The 18,646-nt window shown below is 51.4% G+C and overlaps 2 protein-coding genes across 2 annotated transcripts in view; one reads left to right on the top strand and one right to left on the bottom strand.

The window, feature by feature from the left end:
- Positions 1-428: 428 nt before the first annotated feature.
- COG4 (component of oligomeric golgi complex 4) lies at positions 429-14,886 on the top strand. The gene is made up of 18 exons (XM_010294963.1): positions 429-507; positions 1,204-1,318; positions 2,047-2,221; positions 2,847-3,040; positions 3,515-3,620; positions 4,908-5,065; positions 5,638-5,696; positions 7,089-7,222; positions 7,751-7,869; positions 8,265-8,431; positions 9,118-9,283; positions 10,832-10,894; positions 11,386-11,502; positions 13,091-13,183; positions 13,479-13,562; positions 13,864-13,965; positions 14,372-14,500; positions 14,752-14,886. Exons 1-18 carry the CDS (start codon positions 485-487, stop codon positions 14,884-14,886), a joined length of 2,139 nt encoding a protein of 712 aa, XP_010293265.1. The 5' UTR covers positions 429-484.
- A 1,381-nt stretch (positions 14,887-16,267) lies between these two features.
- The window catches only part of LOC104626921 (L-fucose kinase-like), a 2,709-nt gene continuing 330 nt past the window's right edge, over positions 16,268-18,646 (bottom strand). The window contains exons 2-7 of the mRNA XM_010294964.1: positions 18,238-18,381; positions 17,965-18,084; positions 17,704-17,891; positions 17,423-17,522; positions 16,666-16,889; positions 16,268-16,480 (exon numbers count right to left, since the gene is read on the bottom strand). Coding sequence (XP_010293266.1) covers positions 16,268-16,480; positions 16,666-16,889; positions 17,423-17,522; positions 17,704-17,891; positions 17,965-18,084; positions 18,238-18,381 — 989 coding nt within the window. The remainder of the gene's footprint in view (positions 16,481-16,665; positions 16,890-17,422; positions 17,523-17,703; positions 17,892-17,964; positions 18,085-18,237; positions 18,382-18,646) is intronic.

The raw sequence follows: 18,646 nt of genomic DNA, 5'->3' as shown, positions 1-18,646 counted from the left end.
TTCGCTGTTACGGCTCTCGTGGTCTTCCGCATCTTTTCCAGAGATACTAAACACGGGCTCAACTGTCCCTCGGGCCCGGGGGCAACGGTTCCCCGCAGAACTGTTGTCCTCGAATCGTGGGCAGCCTGCAGATCCAGGGCCTCGTGTGTTGAAAGCTCGTCCGAGGGGGAAGCTCGTGGGTTTTCTGATTTAAAAGTTGTGTGATGAGGTTTGTGTAACTGATGCTTTGAACTGGCACCAATATAAATATTTGCAGGATTAAAATGAGAGATTAGAAATAATTTAATTGTCATACGAGCTCTTGGAAGCATTAATGCTTTGCTAGCTGCATGTCCTTGACCTGGATGTTGGGTCTGTGATAAGTTGCTGGCCTGGAGAAGAGCTGAAGAAGGCACACGAGACTTCCTTTGTCCTTTTCTTTCAGAAAGTCGTACAGGAAGAGCTGGATGCCCTCCTGGAACAACAAAGCACTATAGAGAACAAGATGGTTGCACTACATCGCATGGGGTTAGTGATCCCCACCCTCTCCCTTTCCTTCTGCTTCTGCGCACTGTTCCGTACGTCCCTGCTTACTTCATGATGTGAAAATTCGTTTCAGTGTTGTGAGGGAAGCACATTCATTCTTAGAAAAATGTCAGGCTTTAAATCAGTTTTTGGTAGGGAACTGTAGTTGGATCTTCATTCCCAGGCTCTTCTCAGCAGCACTAACAGAGGGAACTGCTGTGCCCTCACAGTGACTGACTCATTTTGGCGTAGGCTGAGCAGTTCTTTGAAGGTTTCACCCCAAACATTGTCAGTTTTCAGCATCAAGGTCTTGTGTTAGGCTGTTTATAGGTGTGGACAAATATTACTGCCCCTTCATGGTGAGGTTGTGCCAGCAGTCTGGAAAGTCATCCTAAGTGGTCTCATGTCTAGAAGCTTGGAGCACAACTTCACAGAGTTCATCTTCCACTTCAGAAGTGGAGAATATTGTAAAGCCTCCGCGGCTTGTTCATGCCCTGTCTGGTGGTGAGATGATCTGTGCAGCCTCTTCCAAAGCAGTCTGTTTGATTTTGGTGCTTCCCTCCCATAGGAGAGGCATGAAATGAGAGAAGCTGTTGCTGACGGGAGTAATTGGGTTTGGAGAAAGAAGCATCTTGCTGTTGCAGACCATCCAACTACTTTAATATTTGCATCTCATGTTCAATTTGCTTGTGTTTCCAGCCCTAATTTGCAGCTTATCGAGGGGGATGCCCAGCAGTTGGCAGGAATGATCACCTTCACCTGTAACCTGGCCGAGAATGTCAGCAGTAAAGTCCGCCAGCTTGACCTTGCCAAGGTAACTGGACCGAAGGAGCATTTGGGACTTGTCACTGCCAAGCCATATTCTGTCTGCTTGTGTGCTCACAGCACAAGAGAGAAATGTGCTCTTCAGTGGGCAAGTGGGCTGGAAACTGCTTCATTCTTTGTTGTAGCATTTTCTGGCATTGTTAGGTAATGGTGTCTTGCTGGGCTCCTGGATATTGCAAGGTACAAGAGTAAATAATGCATGTGATTTTCCATATAGCAGCTGGTTCTCCAGCATCCCCTTCTGTCCACGCAGTTGCTGGCAGAAGATGGTGAATAAACTGAGGTTAGTCTTCGTTAGCACTCTTTTGTCAACTGTTGCAGCGCTGAGGACAGTGGAGGTGGTCATTGTCATCCAAGGGTGGTCAGGAGTCTGGGCTGTCTTATTCTTTGTATGCAGGAAGGCTAAGAGGTGTCAAGTCCCAGCACAACCGCTTAAATCAAAACAGATGACATGTGGTTGTGTCTCTGGTCTCCGCTGTTTGTTAAAGTGGAATATGGCATCTGAGTTTTGACAGATAAACGCTGTTCATCTTCTGGAGTCATTGGTCTTACGATTTTTTAATTACTTTGAGGTTTATGCTTACGTAGTTATTTATCGTGTAGAGAAGTATCGCTTTGGTCTGTTTCTTCCTTCTTCCACCCGTGCTGTCTTCTCCTCATAATTCTCTTCCCCTGGTCCAGCCACAGCAGGAACCTTATCGGTTGCCTTTCTTGCAGAATCGACTCTACCAGGCCATTCAGAGAGCTGATGACATCCTTGACCTGAAGTTCTGCATGGATGGAGTTCAAACAGCCCTGCGAAATGAAGATTATGAACAAGCAGCAGCTCATATCCATCGCTATCTGTCTCTGGACAAATCAGTGATTGAGCTCAGTCGTCAGGGCAAGGAAGGTAAGTACTGTTCATGAGGAGAAGCTGGTAAGTCACCTTTCCAGTAGATAACTAGAGGCTGCATGATTTCCTATGGCAGACAGCCTCAGCTCAACAGACAAAGCAGAAGATCTAATGCTAGCCAAAGATCTTAGGATGTTAGAGAGTAACATAGAGATTAATGTTTTTGAAGTGTAATTAGGTTCAAATTATCATTAACTGAAAGGAGAGTTCCTAGCACATGGCTTTAATAGCATTTCAGGTGCTGACTAGGTGAAGGACAATATATGCAGGACAAAAGAAGTGCGGGAGAAGGGTCTTTCAGGGAGAACTGTTGCAGTGTTACGGTCTGCTACCAAGCAGAGCAACTGGAAATGAAGGAGACAATTGCCTGATCCCTAAAAGAAACGTCCTGGTGATGTGTTTGTATCCTCCATGTGAGACCAGGACATTAGCTGTGTGTACATCACACACGTACCCATCTTTCTTTGCTTGTAGGGGAATTCCAGTGTGTCTTCTGCCTTCTCACCTTAGGGCTCCAGGTTGCATGGTGTTGGTCTCTCTGCTGGGGGAAAAAAAAGTAGTCCTTGATCAGTACTAACATTGTGCTGTCACTTTTCCCTTTCTTCTCTGACCTTTTGATCAGGGGGCATAATTGATGCCAACCTGAAGCTCCTGCAAGAAGCAGAGCAGCACCTGAAGACAATTGTCACAGAGAAATTCGACACAGCTATGAAGCAGGGAGACCTGCCCCAGGTGGAACGGTTCTTTAAGATCTTTCCTCTGCTAGGCTTACATGAAGAGGGGCTGAGCAAGTTCTCAGAGTACCTCTGCAAGCAGGTAACAAGTTCTTTGAAACACACTGTGACCTGTCTGGTCTCCCAGGGGAAAGCAAAACCCAGTCTCTGTCAACGGGTGTTGTCGAAGGAGACCTTGACTCTGGCTTGTTAATCTTAGAAACGAGCACTGGCCTTAGCTCATCTCTCTCCCGGCATTTTAAAACATCCTGGGATGGGCTTTCTGGTGTCTGAATACAGATCCCACAGGCTGGCTGGCTTCTCCTTCTGTGTCTTCCTCTTTGTGCTTGCTTAAAGCTCATACAAGGGAGCCTGGAAAGAGGAGAGCAAGTTTCTGCCTCTCCTTGAGTTTTCCACAAGAGAGGAAAGGATCCCTGTTCAAAGGAGGAACAGCAGCAATAGCTCTTGCAATGGGAAGGCCAGCAAAAGCCCAGGGCTCTGTAGGACAGGGGACAGAGGTCCACCCTATGGGATGAAGAGTATCCTTGAGGGTCTGACTGGTCCTGTTGTCATGCAGGTGGCCAACAAAGCAGAGGAGAACCTGCAGCTGGTGATGGGGACAGACATGAGTGACCGTCGAGCTGCTGTCATCTTTGCGGACACTCTGACACTCCTCTTTGAAGGTAATCTTCCTCTCCTCTTTGCTGATTGATTGAAAATAAGCCGTGATGAGATTGCCCATCAATTTAAATGCTTTTAATCCTAGCTTCAGGAGAACACAAAATGCCTCCTTCCCCTTTGAGCTATGGTAGTGTCACACTAGAGGGACAGAGACACAACTAATAGTTTTTTTTTCCCAGTCAGGAGAGGGCATTACAATAAGCAAGCTTTCCGATGTACAGCTTGTGCAGGCACAAAGTGGATTTGCAAAGGATTTGTTTGCTTCCTCTGGGAATGAGACTCTTCCTGTTCCCTGCATCCTCAAAACAAATGGGCATTCCCTGAAGGTTTCTTCAGACATGCAGCTCTCCAGACAAACAAATCGGATCCCTTAAGACTGAGCAGCTGTTGATGCCTCCAGGCCTGGCTCTTCAAGGAGGACCCTGGGAGCCTGAAAACAGAGAGGGAAGGGAGAGAAGGGAATATGAATGCTCTGTGGGAATGTCACCAAAGACAGTAATTGAGATCCCATGGTGATTAACTGCCTTCCCTATTAAGCCTGCTATAATTCCAGACTGCACCACTGCCAAGTCACTCTCCCAGCCTGGCACCCTTGCTGCTATTGCCGGTCCTTAGAGCCGCCAAGGCTTTCTTAGCAGTAGTGTCAAAAAAGGGGGAGCATTGCTAACTCTGAGTAGAGAGTTTGTGAGAAGAAAGCAATCTTGGAGAGATAATGCCCTTGGAGATGAGCTTTCTCTCCAGGAAGGTCCTGCCTTCATTAATGCTTGCTGTCTTGGGCATCTGTGTGACAGATAAGAGCAGAGCTTTCCCTAGGCTTATTTTCTTAGCATTGCTCTTCTCCTGTAACCTGGTAGGTGCTGAAAGCTGAGACTGGATTTGGATGGCAGTTGTGTCCCCTGCCACGTTTAGCTCGTGCGGCTTTCTCTTGTGGAAGCTTCATACCTTGTGTCTTGCTGGGCAGGAGGGCAGCTGACATCGCATGGCAGGAGTTCTCTTTAGGAAGAGGGATAGCTGCTACTCTAGGAGATTTGCCCTACAGCCTTGCAATAAACAGCAGAGAGGATGGAATGTGTCATATGCAGGGAGAAGATGCCATGGAACAAAGGGTGGTGATAACAGGCCTCCAGTGAGGCACTAGAGGGTGTCTGGGCAGTCTGAACTGTTTATCCGGGGGATGAATAATCCCTTGTTAGGTCCTGTCTGCAGACCTGAATGGCTCTGCTTTGGGTCCAGAGTGGATGGGAACTCCTGTTGAGTCTCTCTCTCTCGTGCTTCCCCTCTCCCTGCAGGGATTGCTCGCATTGTGGAGACCCACCAACCCATTGTGGAGACCTACTATGGGCCAGGGAGGCTGTACACACTCATCAAGCACCTGCAAGTGGAGTGTGACCGGCAGGTGGAGAAAGTGGTGGACAAGTTCATCAAAGAGAGGGACTATCACAGGCAGGTAAGAGGGGTGTGGGGCTGCCTGACGCAGCCAACTGCGGCCTCCGTCCAGGTTGGTGGGGTTCCACTGCCGTAGAGGTGGCAAAGTTTGACCTTGTATATTGAGAGAAACTTTGCTTTGCTCCGTGTTTGCATTGATGGCTGAAGAGCTACCCCTTCAATGTAGCTCTCCTTTCTGTTGCGGAGAAGGATTCATTAGGAGCATGGTAAATGGATCCTGGGCACAGGATTCTTTGCTCTGCAGGTCTGTAGGGCACTTTCAGTACATCTTCCCGGCCCTTTTCCTGCTTCTGTCTGTTAGATGCGGGACTGCTGTAAGTGTCTCATGGTCACATACCTTGGTGCCTCTGTTGGGGTTCCCATCCCACCGCCCTTCCTGGCAGGCTGAGCTCTGTCTCACAGGAAGAGGTGAAAACAGATGCAGTTCCCTTCTCTGGCAGTGCTTCCTGCAAAGCATTCCTATCACCCCCTCCCCAAGTAAGCACCACCTTAGGCTACAGCATGAGAAGTGGCGGTTAACTCCAGGTCATCAGCAAAGATTTTGATGACTCTCCCTTTTTTTTGTGATTGCAGTTCCAGCAAGTTCAGAATAGCATGATGAGAAGTTCTTCTACAGAGAAGATTGAACCAAGGTACAAAGAAAACCTCTTTTTGCTTTCTAACCTTCACTCTTGATCTGTTATTAACGCTACTTAGCATTTAGATGACTCTCCCGGTCTTCCAGAGGCTTTGTGACTACTAAAGCATAAAATCCAATTGTTAGGTGCCCTTTGCTGCCCTTTTAGAAAGGCAGCTTCTGTGGTGGTGCTTTATTTTGCTTACTCGTTACTTTTAAGCCTTGGCCCTGAACATTGCTGGGAGGCTGGCGATATCACTGCACATGAAGGACTGAGACTTTAATTGCCTGTGCCCACTACCTTTTGATGGTCAGAGTATGCTTCTCGGAGCCCACCAAATGGAGCAGCTCCCTGGGCACATAATTTGTGACAGAATCAGGAATAAATCTTTGGGTCCTATTTAATCTGTACGGCTGCTGCAGTGACTCTGTAACATCAGTTTCTTGCTAATGAACTGAAGTGCTTTCCATCTCCCTCCTTTTCTTTTTATCTTAAGTATTTGCATAGCCACTGAAAGTGCAGCCGGCCCTTCTGGCATTGTGTGGTTTCTAAACATGCCTTGAAAGAAAACTTATGTTCCTCAAGTGAGATCTGTCTGTTAGCCTGCATGACTAATTATTTCAGTGGTAATATAGAGATCCACTTACTATTTGCTCTGAATAACTGTGCATGCATCCCAGGTTTTCTGAGCTTTTGCTTTTTCATCCATAAAATAAAGATAATTGTTCCTTGTCCCACTTGTGTGTTGTGAGGCTTTGAGCAGGATTTGTAAAGTTCTTTTGTACACACTGATGAAAAAGCTGCTGATGTGACAGAATTTTTTTTTTTTTCCCCATAGTCATCTCTGATCTTTACACTATGTTCTTCATTGTTACATGCTTTTTTGGTCTCACGTTTCCTGAGCTGTTGAGCTTAAAGAGATTCTTCCTCATTTTCAGAGAAACACATGAATCTGTGCACAAGAGCACATATATGGAGATGACAGGGACCAGGCATTTCTAACATTGGCCATGTAGGGCTCACAGAATCATAGCAACATTGAGGTAGGAAAGAACTGCCAAAAGTTTGTAATCCAAGCTCCCACTCAAAACAGGGCTAATTCTGAAGTTGTATCAGGTTGGTTAGAGTCTTCCAGTGCTTACTGCTGTGATTTTAATGTGGTTGTTCTCACATCCATGAGGAAAAAAGAAGCTTCTCTGTAATGATTCTTTCAGGATGTTTTGATTGTATGTGCATTCTTTGCACTTACCAGTTATTCTGCTGAGCTTTGCCACTCAACGGCACAGATGGAAAGGGACAGTGTTGATCTCATAGTAAAAGAACAGACAACACACTACTTAACTGAATTAAATTAGTGCCTCTACTTTTGTAGTCTTGCTACCTTGATTCTTGCTATGTCCCTTCCAGGGAACTTGACCCTATTTTAACAGAAGTCACTCTGATGAACGCCCGCAGTGAGCTCTACTTGAGGTTCATCAAGAGACGAATAACATCTGATTTTGAGGTGGGAGACTCGATGGCCTCAGAGGAGGTAAAGCAAGGTAACACCATGAATATCCATACTTGCAGGCTCTCTGCTCCTTGCAGCTGCCCGAAGTGGAGCTATGTCTGAGTTAGTGGTAGAACAGAGTAACACAGGATCTGCAAAGATGCTTTGGGGAGTGCTCTGTGGAAGAGGATTGTGTAGCGTGGCCTCCCCAAACCTGTTTTCAGCACTGTCTCTTCCCTCTAACAGGGAAACCAACATTAGGAATGACTGAAGAGCACAATAAACAAGTTCCTCAAAGGGAGGGTGGGCCCTTTGGTCACTGTAGGCACAGATCCTAAAGCTGGCGGCCACAGGGACAACAGGCTCAGGGTTTTGGTACTCCACAGAGCTCTGGAAATCACTGCTGTCACCTGCAAAAGTCAGCTTAGCATTATCAGCTCCACAGTTGAGGCCTGTGATTTATTCCTGGTTGGGCTTTGCAGGTGTGTGTCTACTGAGACAGGCAGCAAGGGGATTAGGTAGAACTGCTTTCTGGCACTAAAAAGGAGGCCTGCTGATGGTTCTCTTTTGTGTTCTGTAGAGCATCAAAAATACTTGGACAAGCTCCTCAACAACTGTCTGCTGAGCCGCACCATGCAAGAGCTCATTGGCTACTATATCACCATGGAGGAATACTTCATGAGGGAGACCGTCAACAAGGTAGGGCTCGGACTGCTGCTTGCAATAGCCTGTGCACTCTGCCAGACGCCGAGACCTCTGCGTGTGCTCCACAGTCCTCTGCTGAGCATCCCTGGGAGGGAGATGAATATATGGCAAGTCTGCAGCTGTTGGGAAGGTCTTTTGTTTCCCTTGACTTTGAAAAGCAAGTGGTTGGTTCTGAGCTTTGACTCCAAACATACCCCTGGGTATCTTCCAGAGCCAGATCTTCCAAGTCTGTGGGCTACTGGAAACTGGGATGAGTGGTGCCAGCCCACTCACATGGTACAGTTCAGCTCAGGGTGAAATGGGCAGGCTGGCAGTTTGGTCTCACATCACTGCTTCTGAGGGCACCTTCGCTCACTGAGCTGAGGGCACTGAGACAGCTTTCTTTGCAGGCTGTTGCCATGGACAGCTACGAGAAGGGCCAGCACACCTCCAGCATGGTGGATGACGTGTTTTATATAGTGAAGAAATGCATTGGGCGTGCTCTGTCTAGTTCCAGCATAGACTGTCTCTGTGCCATGATCAACCATTCCACCACCGAGCTGGAGTCTGACTTCAGGTAATGAAAATACACCAGATTCATTGTAACTTGCTTCCACCTCATGTTCTGCAAACAATGTTTGCTGTCAAATGGTCTTCCTTGTGTTCTCTGCCTTTGAACCTCTGGTTTGTCATCTCTGTGGAAGATGCTCGTGGGAAGCAGCATCAGGTGTGATGTGGAAAGCTGGAGCTGGGCATATTTTTCTCACAGTAGTGGTAACCTAGTGGACAAACAGTCATAAGAGAGAAAAAGGAACTTTGTGGCCCAGAATCCTTATGAGACCGAGTCACCACATAATGTTGGAGTGCTACCCTGCTTGATGGTACACAGTCACCCCTAGTTGTTATCTGGGTTGCCTGTGAGATTGCTTAGTAACTTGAACTTGGGGTGAGCCTGCAGAAATTGTCCTGCTCCTGTTTTTTGTCCCAGCACAGGAGTGGGGAACTGTGACTGCAGACAGCAGACAACTGCAGGTAGGATTTTGAGGAAAGCTCGGAAACTGGGTGGTTGTGGTTTTCTTTCAGCCTTGTGTCCTTTAGATGCTGTCAGGAGATATTTGCCAACCCTCCTTTGTCCCTGTGATATTCCACTTACCTTGTTCAGGTCTCAGCTCAGCCAGAGTGCTGTCCCTCATCACAGAGCACAACTCTGCTGTGGCTTGCAGTATTTGCTCTAAGCCCTGGTATGTTCTGCTTGTCCCGTAGGGAGGTGCTGTACAACAAGCTGAAGCAGGGCTTTCCAGCTACAACCTTCCAGGACTTCCAGAGAGGGGTGACCAGTGCCGTGAACATCATGCACAGCAGCCTGCAGCAGGGCAAGTTCGATACCAAAGGCATTGAAAGCACAGATGAGGCCAAGCAGTCCTTTCTGGTGGGTTTGGTGACTGTTCTGGTGTAGAATGAATTGGGGTGAGGGGGAAGTCAACAGGGAGCTCTTGGGAACAGGATTGGTGCGACTATCACATGTTCAGAGAACCTGAAAACCTGTTCAGGTGTGGTGGGTGGCTTGGCTTTGGGTATTTGGTAGATGCTTTGACCTCAGCTCATATTTGTAGGGCTTCCACACCCAGCCTGTTGATCCAAGTACGATCCTGTGACTGCCTCTTAGGCTGCTGCAATGGTGATTCCCTCCAGGCTGGGGAAGAGTCTGTGCTCTTTTGAGGCGTCCATCAATCCTGTTCTTCACAGGCTCTGCACAAAGGTGGTAGGAGAGTGTCTTATCCACACCTTCCTCTAGATGAAAAAGTTTCCTGGCCCAAGCTCAGGAGTCCTTCATTCTCGCTTATCAGATCGTAGAGGTTCCATTAGACCAAGGTTGTCTACTGTGCTTGGCCTGCAAGATCCTCCTGTTGCCTTCTTCTAACAAACAGGAGCACTGCAATGCTGTGTGCTTGAGCAGGCCAGAACATGGCAGTGAGTGTTAGGGACCCCTTGGAGAGCATTTGAAGGGCCGTCGCTCTTGCCTTCTGCAGCAGAACACATTCTTCCCCATGATGGGATACTGTATAGACCTAGCATTGTGGAAAAGATCTCACTGGCAGAACAACTCTGGATCCGCTCTCTCCTCTCAGCCAGCCCCGCTTGTTTGAGCGGACCTGTGGGCAGAGACTCTGAGAGAGCTGGAGAGGTGCTGGCTCACCCTGACTTGTCTCCCTCTCTGTAAGTTGCTGTGAACACCCAGTGCTGAAGAGGCTCCTTGGGACTTTGACTGTACAAGGAGAGAAGGCAACAAAGGAGGCAGGAGGGCCTGAACTCTTCCATTTCATTAAATTCTTGGTTTGCTTCAAGAAATGCAGAAAGTGCTCAAAATGTCAGTTCTCCCGCTGGAATTCCTCATTCACCTGTCAGCTTTCCTCATTTCCCTGTCTGCACAAACCCAAGCCTTATGCTGACATTTAGTTCAGCTTCAGCAGATAGAGAACAGTCTTTTCGGTGAAGAACAGATACTCATCTGTCATGAGGGGTGCGATTCCTCCTGCCTAGGTATGAATGCCTTCCTGCCTCCCCTGCTTCTCTGGATGCAGTGTATAAACCATCACCTCCAGCCACTCCTGGTCTGTTATTCTTCATGCCACCATCACAGAAATCTGGGGATATACCCTGCCTTCCAACAGTCACCCACAAGTGGGGCTTCGCTGCAACACCATGGACACAATAATGAGGAAAAGAAGTGGAATAAACTAACTCGTGACTTCGTATTAGCTGCAGGTTCAGCACACATGCTTCGTTACTGTAGTTCAGCTTCATACAGCTCCGTGAATACGCAGCAATTTGATCACACAGTAGCACCTCTGTCCCCTTAAATATTTGCATTTCAGCTGTAGTGTGAGCCATGTGGACAAAACGTAAGGACTTGGGGCTGAGGTGCTGGGAAATTCCAGTGAATTCTACTTGGGTTTGTTTTGTTCTTTTTTTCCAGGTGACCTTAAACAATGTGGAAGTCTGCAGCGAAAACATCATGACCCTAAAGAAGACTTTGGAGGTGCAGTCTGGATTCTTTACTGGTTTTGTCCTTAATCAAATTTGTAATATCCTCCCTTGGGGGGGTCAAATAAACCAGCTGGACTTCGCTATGCCCAAATTCCTGAGGTCTTTGCCCTCCAGCCTTAGGAAAGCAATTTTGAGCTGGTAGAGCAATCTCCGGCTGATGCATCAGTAGCGGAACTTGATCTAGTTGGAAGTACCAGTTCCTCCAGTTTGACCAAGTGGCACAAGGCCTGGAGTCAAGGGAATAAAATGTGTGTCACTGAGAGGTTGTGGTTCTCTGGTGCTGGGCTAGATACCCCCTGGCTTCCTTTCTTGCTGTCCTCTCCCCAGCTGGACCCAGCGGCCTCTGCTTTCTCAGGGGCAAGAGTTTGCCGCCTGTCCTAGCCTGCAAGCGTGCTGGTGGGCAGCCAAATCTCAGCAGCATGAAGGGATAGAAATTGCCCAGGTTATTAATTTGCAACTCGCTTGTGGATCTCTTCCCTGCAGAGTGACTGCAGCAAACTGCTTAGCCAGGGCTTCGGGGGTGAGCAAGCACAGGCCAAGATTGACAGCTGCCTCTCTGACATGGCCGCAGTCTCCAACAAATTTCGTGACCTCCTGCAGGTGAGTGTCTTGCTGAGTTACTGCTGGCCTCCCAGCACTGGCTGGCTGGTGTCTGCAGGGAGAACTTGGGCAGGAATCATTTTGGCCAAAGGCCTGGGGCCACGTCTGACTCCAGGAGTGCTGGGAAGGGGTACAGGAGGGAGCAAATCAGTCAGCTTTGAGGCATGGAAACAGATACAGCCCATTTGCACAGCCGCAGCAGCTGGTGGCTGCGTAAAAAGCACTGGAAGCAGCTGCAGAGCCAGAAGGAATGTTGCTCCATTTGTCTTCACTCAGCACAGAGTCGTAGTTCAGCATTTTCAGGAGAAGAAACATGAATAGCATTTCCATCTCCTCCATTCTCCCTGGTGGCACAGCATGTTGTCAAGTTGTCCAGAGCCTCACTAGGTAATGCTGAAGACAGGCTGTTGGTAGAGAAGCAGCTGCTCTTCTCTCAGGTTTCTCCTTTCTGAAATGGAAGTTCTCCCCGGCCTGGGGCAGAAGGCTCTCTGGCTAAATCCACTGTCTCCTGTGGCATGCTGGGGGTCAGTTGCCCTAAAATTTCACAGTGGCCTCTGGCAGGGAGGAGAGCAGGAAGATCTTATACCTCCTGTGGAAAGAAACCAAGCCAAAGAGAGCATTTTTGACCAGGTTTGCCATCAGCTTTGTACTTCACAGAGGGGCCAGACCATTTTTTGTTTGGCTTTGCAGCCAGATGCCTTCAGACCAGTTTTTTTATTGCCAGTGAACCCTCTTGAGGCTTGTGGTCAGTAAGAGTCAAAACAAAGAGCTCATCAGTAAGGAGTAAAACTCTAGCGCTAGTGCGGTATTAAAACTGGCTGAAAAGCAATCGAAGGCTGAGCAGCAAGTTCCTGCGCTGCCTGAGTCACACACACATTGAATTTGCCAGCAGGGCCTGTTCAGAAATGCCAACTTTTAGTTAAAAACTTTCAACAAATGCCAGGCAGGTACCTGAATAGTTCCACGCTGGGTGAGCTTTCTTGACATCTTGTTTAGCCAAACAGGAGTGGTTGGCAGGAGAGGGCTTTCAGAGAGCTCTCTAGCATCGAAGCAGACAGAACAGCCTTTGCTGGCAACCTGCTGCTCAGGGGAGATGGCATGTGCTGGGGTTATGATTAATTCAGGGAACTAACTCTGCTTACAGCTTTTCTACTCCTACTAAGCTAAGCTGCACTGCAGGCGGGAGGCATCAGTTGGGCCCAATCGCAGCCTCCTCCTGGCTGGTGCTGAGTGGAAAGGCTGGTGCTTGCGTCCTTTCCTTCCCTGGTGGGATGTGAAACTGAACTCCTCCCTCCTGCTAGGAAACCTCTTTACCTGTGCGGGCAGGGCTGGGGAAGCATGAGCCCCTCGGACCAGGCTGCAATTCAGCACAACGGCAGCTTTTCTTGTCATTGTGGTGGCCTCAGAGCCCTCCAGCACAGGAGGAGTGTGGGATCTGGGACTTCTGGGTTCAGTTTCCTGCACAAGTCTGTGGGTTGGTTTCCCAGCTTGCAGTGAGGGGGCTAGGGAGTATCGAGACAGCCTGGCTGTAGAGGTTGTGTGCCACTGGACATTAGCTGTGCTCAGTCACTCTCCCTGTCCCACTCAGGAAGGTCTCAATGAGCTGAATAGCACAGCTATCAAACCCCAGGTGAAGCCCTGGATCAACCTGTTCCTCTCCGTCTCCCACAACATTGAGGAGGTAAGGCTCAGCATTCTCTGCTTCCAGCCATACTTTCACACTCTCCATCCTTTGCTCAGCGGTGCAGTTGGAGCAACCACTGTCTCATTCCCCTCAGTTCTCTGCTGTTTCCTCGGCACAGAGCTACAGCAACATAGCCAGAACTTGCTCTGCATCCCAGCCTGGAAAGGGGCATTTTGTTAGGAGAAAATGGAAGGGGTGCTGCTCCAGGAGGAACCTCCCTTCCTGTCCCCTGGGCTGTTTGCTGCTGTCACAGCAGGCCACGTAAACAACCCTTTTTGTATTTCAATGTCAGGAGGAGTTCAGCGACTATGAGGCTAACGATCCCTGGGTCCAGCAGTTCATCATCAATCTGGAACAGCAGATGACAGAGTTCAAGGTGAGAGAGAGGGACATGGCAGCCTGCCAGGCCTCCACATGGCATCTCCCAACTCTTCCCTTGCTCAGGACAGAGATGTCCTCCAGTGCCTTGCAGGGCTCTTGGAGATCAATCACTCCCTCCTCCTGCCATTTTTAAAGCCTGCTTGCAGCCCCAGCGTACCTGGATCGCTTTTGCCGGTGCTTTCCACTCGCTGAGCATGCAGGCGACGGGTCTTTATTTGAAAGTTCTCGTAGGCATGGGTTTTGTGGACCTGTGCTCAGTGGTTCCTGACAAGAATGATATGGGTTTCTGCTTCCAGGCTGGACTGTCTCCAGTGATTTATGATACCCTTACTGGTCTCATGACCAGTCTTATAGCCATCGAACTGGAAAAAGTGCTGCTCAAATCCACCTTCAGCAGGGTAAGCAAAACACGATCCTCTACCCCATAGAGCCCCTGGCTGGACTGCAAACCCTCCACCATGAAACCCTCGTTACCCACCGAGGGATGGGGCAGGGCAGAGGCAAACGCTGCCCTCGGAGAGGCTCTGCCACCACTGGTGGCCGGCGCAGGGAGGTCCTGCATTAGTGCACACGGGGAGAAAGTGCGTTTGGTGGTGGGGCTGGGAAGAGCTTGCATCAATAAGGGGGCTTTTAAGGTAGGTCCAAACATAAGCCAGTTTAACCTGCATTAAGCGGTTTAAGTGGAGCCCTCGTGCTCAGAGACATCCTCCTGCCTGCCCCCCCATAACATCTGTTAAATGTGCGTGTGTTTGGCACAACCCCTCGGCCTGCTGGCAGTTACCAGAGCTTCCTCGCTCCCCACAGCTTGGCGGCCTGCAGTTTGACAAGGAGCTGAGGTCTCTCATAGCCTACCTCACCACAGTCACCACCTGGACTATCCGCGACAAGTTTGCCCGTCTGTCCCAGATGGCCACCATCCTCAATCTGGAAAGGGTGAGTTGCGCTTTGCTTTTTCTGTGGTATTGCAGGAGCCCCAGCTGGACTCCACATGGATTTAACTGGGCTTACCCAGACGTTGTCACATCTATGGGGTACGAAGAAGCTGGAAGACTGGCCCTGTGCCTGATGGGTGTTTGCCTGCAAGGTTTAGTGACAGGAGACACCATGACTGTAGCCAGAGTCTGAACTCACCTGCGAGGGCGGTTGATGCAGAGTTGTCTCCTGCAGCTCTCCTCTTTCTCCAGGTGACAGAGATCCTGGATTACTGGGGCCCAAACTCTGGCCCGCTCACATGGCGCCTTACTCCTGCCGAGGTCCGGCAGGTGCTGGCTCTCCGAATCGACTTCCGCAGCGAGGACATCAAACGGCTGCGCCTGTAGCCATGTGAGCACCGCGCTGGAGGTAAAGGCAGGAAGGCTGCAGCCGTGGAGCCTGCCCACGTCCTGCCCTGGGGCTGGCTGGCTGTTAGATGGGGTGATGTCTGCTCTTCTACTCATGTTCCTTGGAGCAAAGGGCTTTCCTGGGCCTGGGAAGAAGAGCTGCCAGACTTTTGTGGGAGCAGAAACGACAGCAGAAGAATCTCTCGCATTGAGAGCAGCGTGACACTATTTCTGAACACGTGTGCTAGTCTGAGGGACAAGCCTGTACTAGCTCCTGACTCCCTTCATCCTGCTGCCCTGGGGGAGGCCGCAGGTCAGGAAATGTGGGGGCTGTTGTGCTGTGGTTCAAGTATGGGGCTGCAGAGATGCTGCCTGTGCCGCTGGCTGCAGTCGTGTTCCTTCTGTGCCACCACTTTAAGGGTCCTACATATCCTGAGCCCTGGCTCCCTCCAGGTGGCGGTGGGGACCGTTGTGTAGAAGGGAAAAGGAGTGATTTCCTTGTGGGGAGGGTGCTTGGAAAATCCCTAGAAGGGCGCTGTAGGAAGCGGGGCTGTGTGCCCTGTACAGCTGCTCTGTAAATAAACCCCACCTGGCTGAGCAGCAGTCTTGGGTGCTGTGTGTGTCTGTAGGCCTGCAGGAAGATGGAGAGGAGGGACAAGAGCTATTCACCATTTCTCCTCTTCTACCCTGTACCATGGCACCAAGGGGCTCTTCCTGCACCCGCAGCTGGCACTGGCACCGTGTGAGTACAAACATCCTTGAGAGGGGGCCAGCCTGCTGCCTGGCTGCCCCTTTGGCTGTCCCTGTCACCCAGGGCGGTGGAGGGCGATGAACAGCCCCTACACGTGGGTTCTGCCTTGCCTACCCCCGGAAGGGCTTTGCCCTGCCTTGCTGGGCCCTCACTGTCCCAGGGCGAGAAAGGAGCCCTGCTAGGAACAGAGGGGCATAAACACATGCTGGGAACAAGGGTTTTTTATTCAAAGAGACTGCAGGGACTAGCAACTTGCTGCAGAAACAGTCTCTCAGCGAGAGGGACTTTGATTCCACATCCAGGTGCATCCTTGGGGCAGGAGCATTCCATGCCGAATGAGCAGTGTAGGCATCTGCTGCTGGAAGAACAGGAAGGTTCCTGCTAGAGGCAGCATCACAAATGCTATTCTTTTCCCTTGGGAGAATCATGAAAACTGGGGTAAAACCCCAAAAATCAGCCTGGAGGCCCTAGCAGTCTGTCCTTCCAGCAAGGCCAACCCTCCAGGGACAGTTCTGTCTGCCCAGCTTGTCACAGCTTCTCCGGCCTCTGTAGCTTTTGGGGCAAGTAGCAGCACAAAAAGGCCACATCAAGACCTCAGGCACCTGCTGGAGCTGGCTGAAGGAGCCGCCTCTAAAGCAGCAGGGATGGCCCTGCTTTGGAGAGCGGCTGGCTGCTCCCTCCCCTGCCCCCCATGGCTGCTGGCAGCGGGTCAGGGCTGAAGGCCTTCACACAGCCACGTTCCCCTCCGGGGTGAGCATTGTCCTTCAGACCATGTCCCACGACCTCCACAGAGAAACCGCCCGTGTCTACTTCAATGCTGTGGATGCTGAAGTTGCCCAGTCCCTAGGAAAACAGAGTTAGGGCTTGGGGCAGGAGCCAGCAAGGGACCTGCTCTCCCCTCCAGGGTCCTGGGGAGGACTCAGGGAACAACAAGCAATCTCATCCCACTCGTCGTGGGGCGAGACGCTCCTAGCACTTGCACTCTATAAAGCCTGTGACAGCGAAGCGCCTGGGAGCTCACATCTCACCTCGGTTTTTGCTAGAATTTGGTGCAAAGCCTCTTTCTGCTGAGGGGCTTTGGTTAAGACGTAAAGGAAGCCGCCACCGCCAGCCCCTGCCAAGCACTGCCCGTAGACATAGGGCTGGAGAGCATCCATCATGCGCCTGACAGCCAGCGGCTCGCACCCAGGGGCCATGCATTTCTTCTGCTGCCAGTAGCGGTCCAGGCACTTGCCAAGGAGCAGCAGGTTCCCTGCAGGGGAGAGGACATTGCAAACGATTTGCCTCTATTTCTTGCCCAGGGGGCAGAAACCTGTCTCTGCCTTGCGCTCAGCCTAAGCTAAAGTCTGCCTTCTCAAACCTAGTTCCTCCCAGCTCTGCCTGCCAAGCAAGCAAAGCCAGCCCTGTCACGTTGCTGTTTATTTTTAATCCTCCACAGGGGGAGAATGTGCTTGCTTTAAATGCATCCCAGCAGCCAAAGGCCAAATGAATCCACTGCGCAGGCTAGGCACAGCCCCCAGCCCCATCACGGATGGCTTGCAGAAAATTGACCAGACTTGGCGTGTCTGACCACCCCCCTTCCTCAATGTCTTCGTTCAAGCCTGAATTTTGGGGCATTGCCAGTAATAGGCCAGGCCCAGGGGGATGATTTGAAGCTTCTGCAGCTGCAAGAGCCTGTATGCCCAGCCTTTGCCCATCCAGGACTGCACAGACTCTCCCCAGGGGCCGTTTGTGTTTCTTCAGTTGTTAAAAGGGCTGGCCTGGCCCAGGGATGGGGGCTCCCACCTTGCCTCAAGGCCTGGGCACACTCCTCGGCGTTGCTCACCAGCGCGTCGGCGTTTTGCACGGTGGAGGGCAGCCTGGCGTACCAGTTCCTCACCACGTCCTGCGAGAGGACAGAACGTCCCCATCACCGTCCGCTGGCTCCCGCAGCACCCGGGGAGGGTAGCGCTGCACCCACGGCCTGCGGTGCCAGCTCCCGTTGGGGTGGGAAATCTCTGCACCAACGAAGGGGACAGGCACCAGAGGGGGAGCAGAGGCCAGAGCCTGTGGCACCCAGGTGCTACCTGGAGCAGGTTGCGGGCCAGGCGAGTCTTCCCCGTGTACACCAGCAGCAAGTGATCCCTGAGGGTCTGGGTAAAACCGTCGGGCACCGGGATCTTCTCCACCTCCACCCTGAGTGGCAGCTGGGCCTTCGACCTCCCAATTTTGATGCCAGGCACAAGCCCACCCACCTGATCCTGCCACCCGCCACCTGCAGGGCCAGGGGTCCTCAGCCACTGCTGGGCCACCCACCCCACAGGCCGGCAGCTCCCCCCAGCCGCTACCTGTCGTCAGCCTCTGCTCCAGGTGCAGCACGGCGTGGATGAGGGACTCTGTGCTGGCCACCTTCCCGGCTGCCCGGTACAGTGATGCCATCACCGCTCCTGCCAGGATGCTGCTGGTGCCTGCAGGGAGCACAGGCAGGGCCAGGGCAGCAAGGCACTGTGCGTGCCCGTGACAGCCGGGACCAGGCTCACGGCTGTGGGGCAGTGAGGGGGATGCGCCGTCCTGGTCCTCGGAGCAGGAGGGGCTCCCCAGCCCTTTCCCAGCAAATTTACCTAGGCCAGACCCGTGGGGCAGCTTGGACCAGGTCTGCACCTCAAATCCGCCTCCGAAGCTCTCCATCAGCTGGGCCCGCAGGGGTTTCTGCGAAGGGAACTGCACGACCTGGGTGCAGATGAAGGCAGCTTTGAGCAAAGCTCCTGGCAAGAAGAGAAAGCAAAGCTGATGCCTGCTGTGCTACCTGCTCCCTCACCCCATCGTCCCCAAAAAGGGGCCCCTGGCACCGTGGGGTCAGGACACCAAGGGGACATCACAGGTAAGTGGTCAGGCCATGCGGATGGCGACGCCTCACCTGGCGCGTGTGGCTGGCAGTAATCCTGCAAGTGCTCCAGCTCCCGGCACACCAGCTCCGCCACCGCCTCGCTCCGTGGCGTGCTGCCAAGGCTGCCGCGGCGCAGGTCGCGC

Source organism: Phaethon lepturus, unplaced genomic scaffold, assembly GCF_000687285.1.
Source record: "Phaethon lepturus isolate BGI_N335 unplaced genomic scaffold, ASM68728v1 scaffold37569, whole genome shotgun sequence".
Taxonomy (NCBI): Eukaryota; Metazoa; Chordata; class Aves; order Phaethontiformes; family Phaethontidae; genus Phaethon; species Phaethon lepturus.
The sequence above is the reverse complement of the archived record's forward strand: the minus strand, read 5'-3'. Positions and strand labels throughout refer to the sequence as shown.

Coding starts and splice junctions, on each gene's coding strand:
- COG4 (XM_010294963.1), top strand. CDS start 485: ATGGTTGCACTACATCGCATGGG. Junction 508..1,203: donor GTTGCACTACATCGCATGGG/GTTAGTGATCCC, acceptor TTGTGTTTCCAG/CCCTAATTTGCAGCTTATCG. Junction 10,895..11,385: donor CCCTAAAGAAGACTTTGGAG/GTGCAGTCTGGA, acceptor TCTTCCCTGCAG/AGTGACTGCAGCAAACTGCT.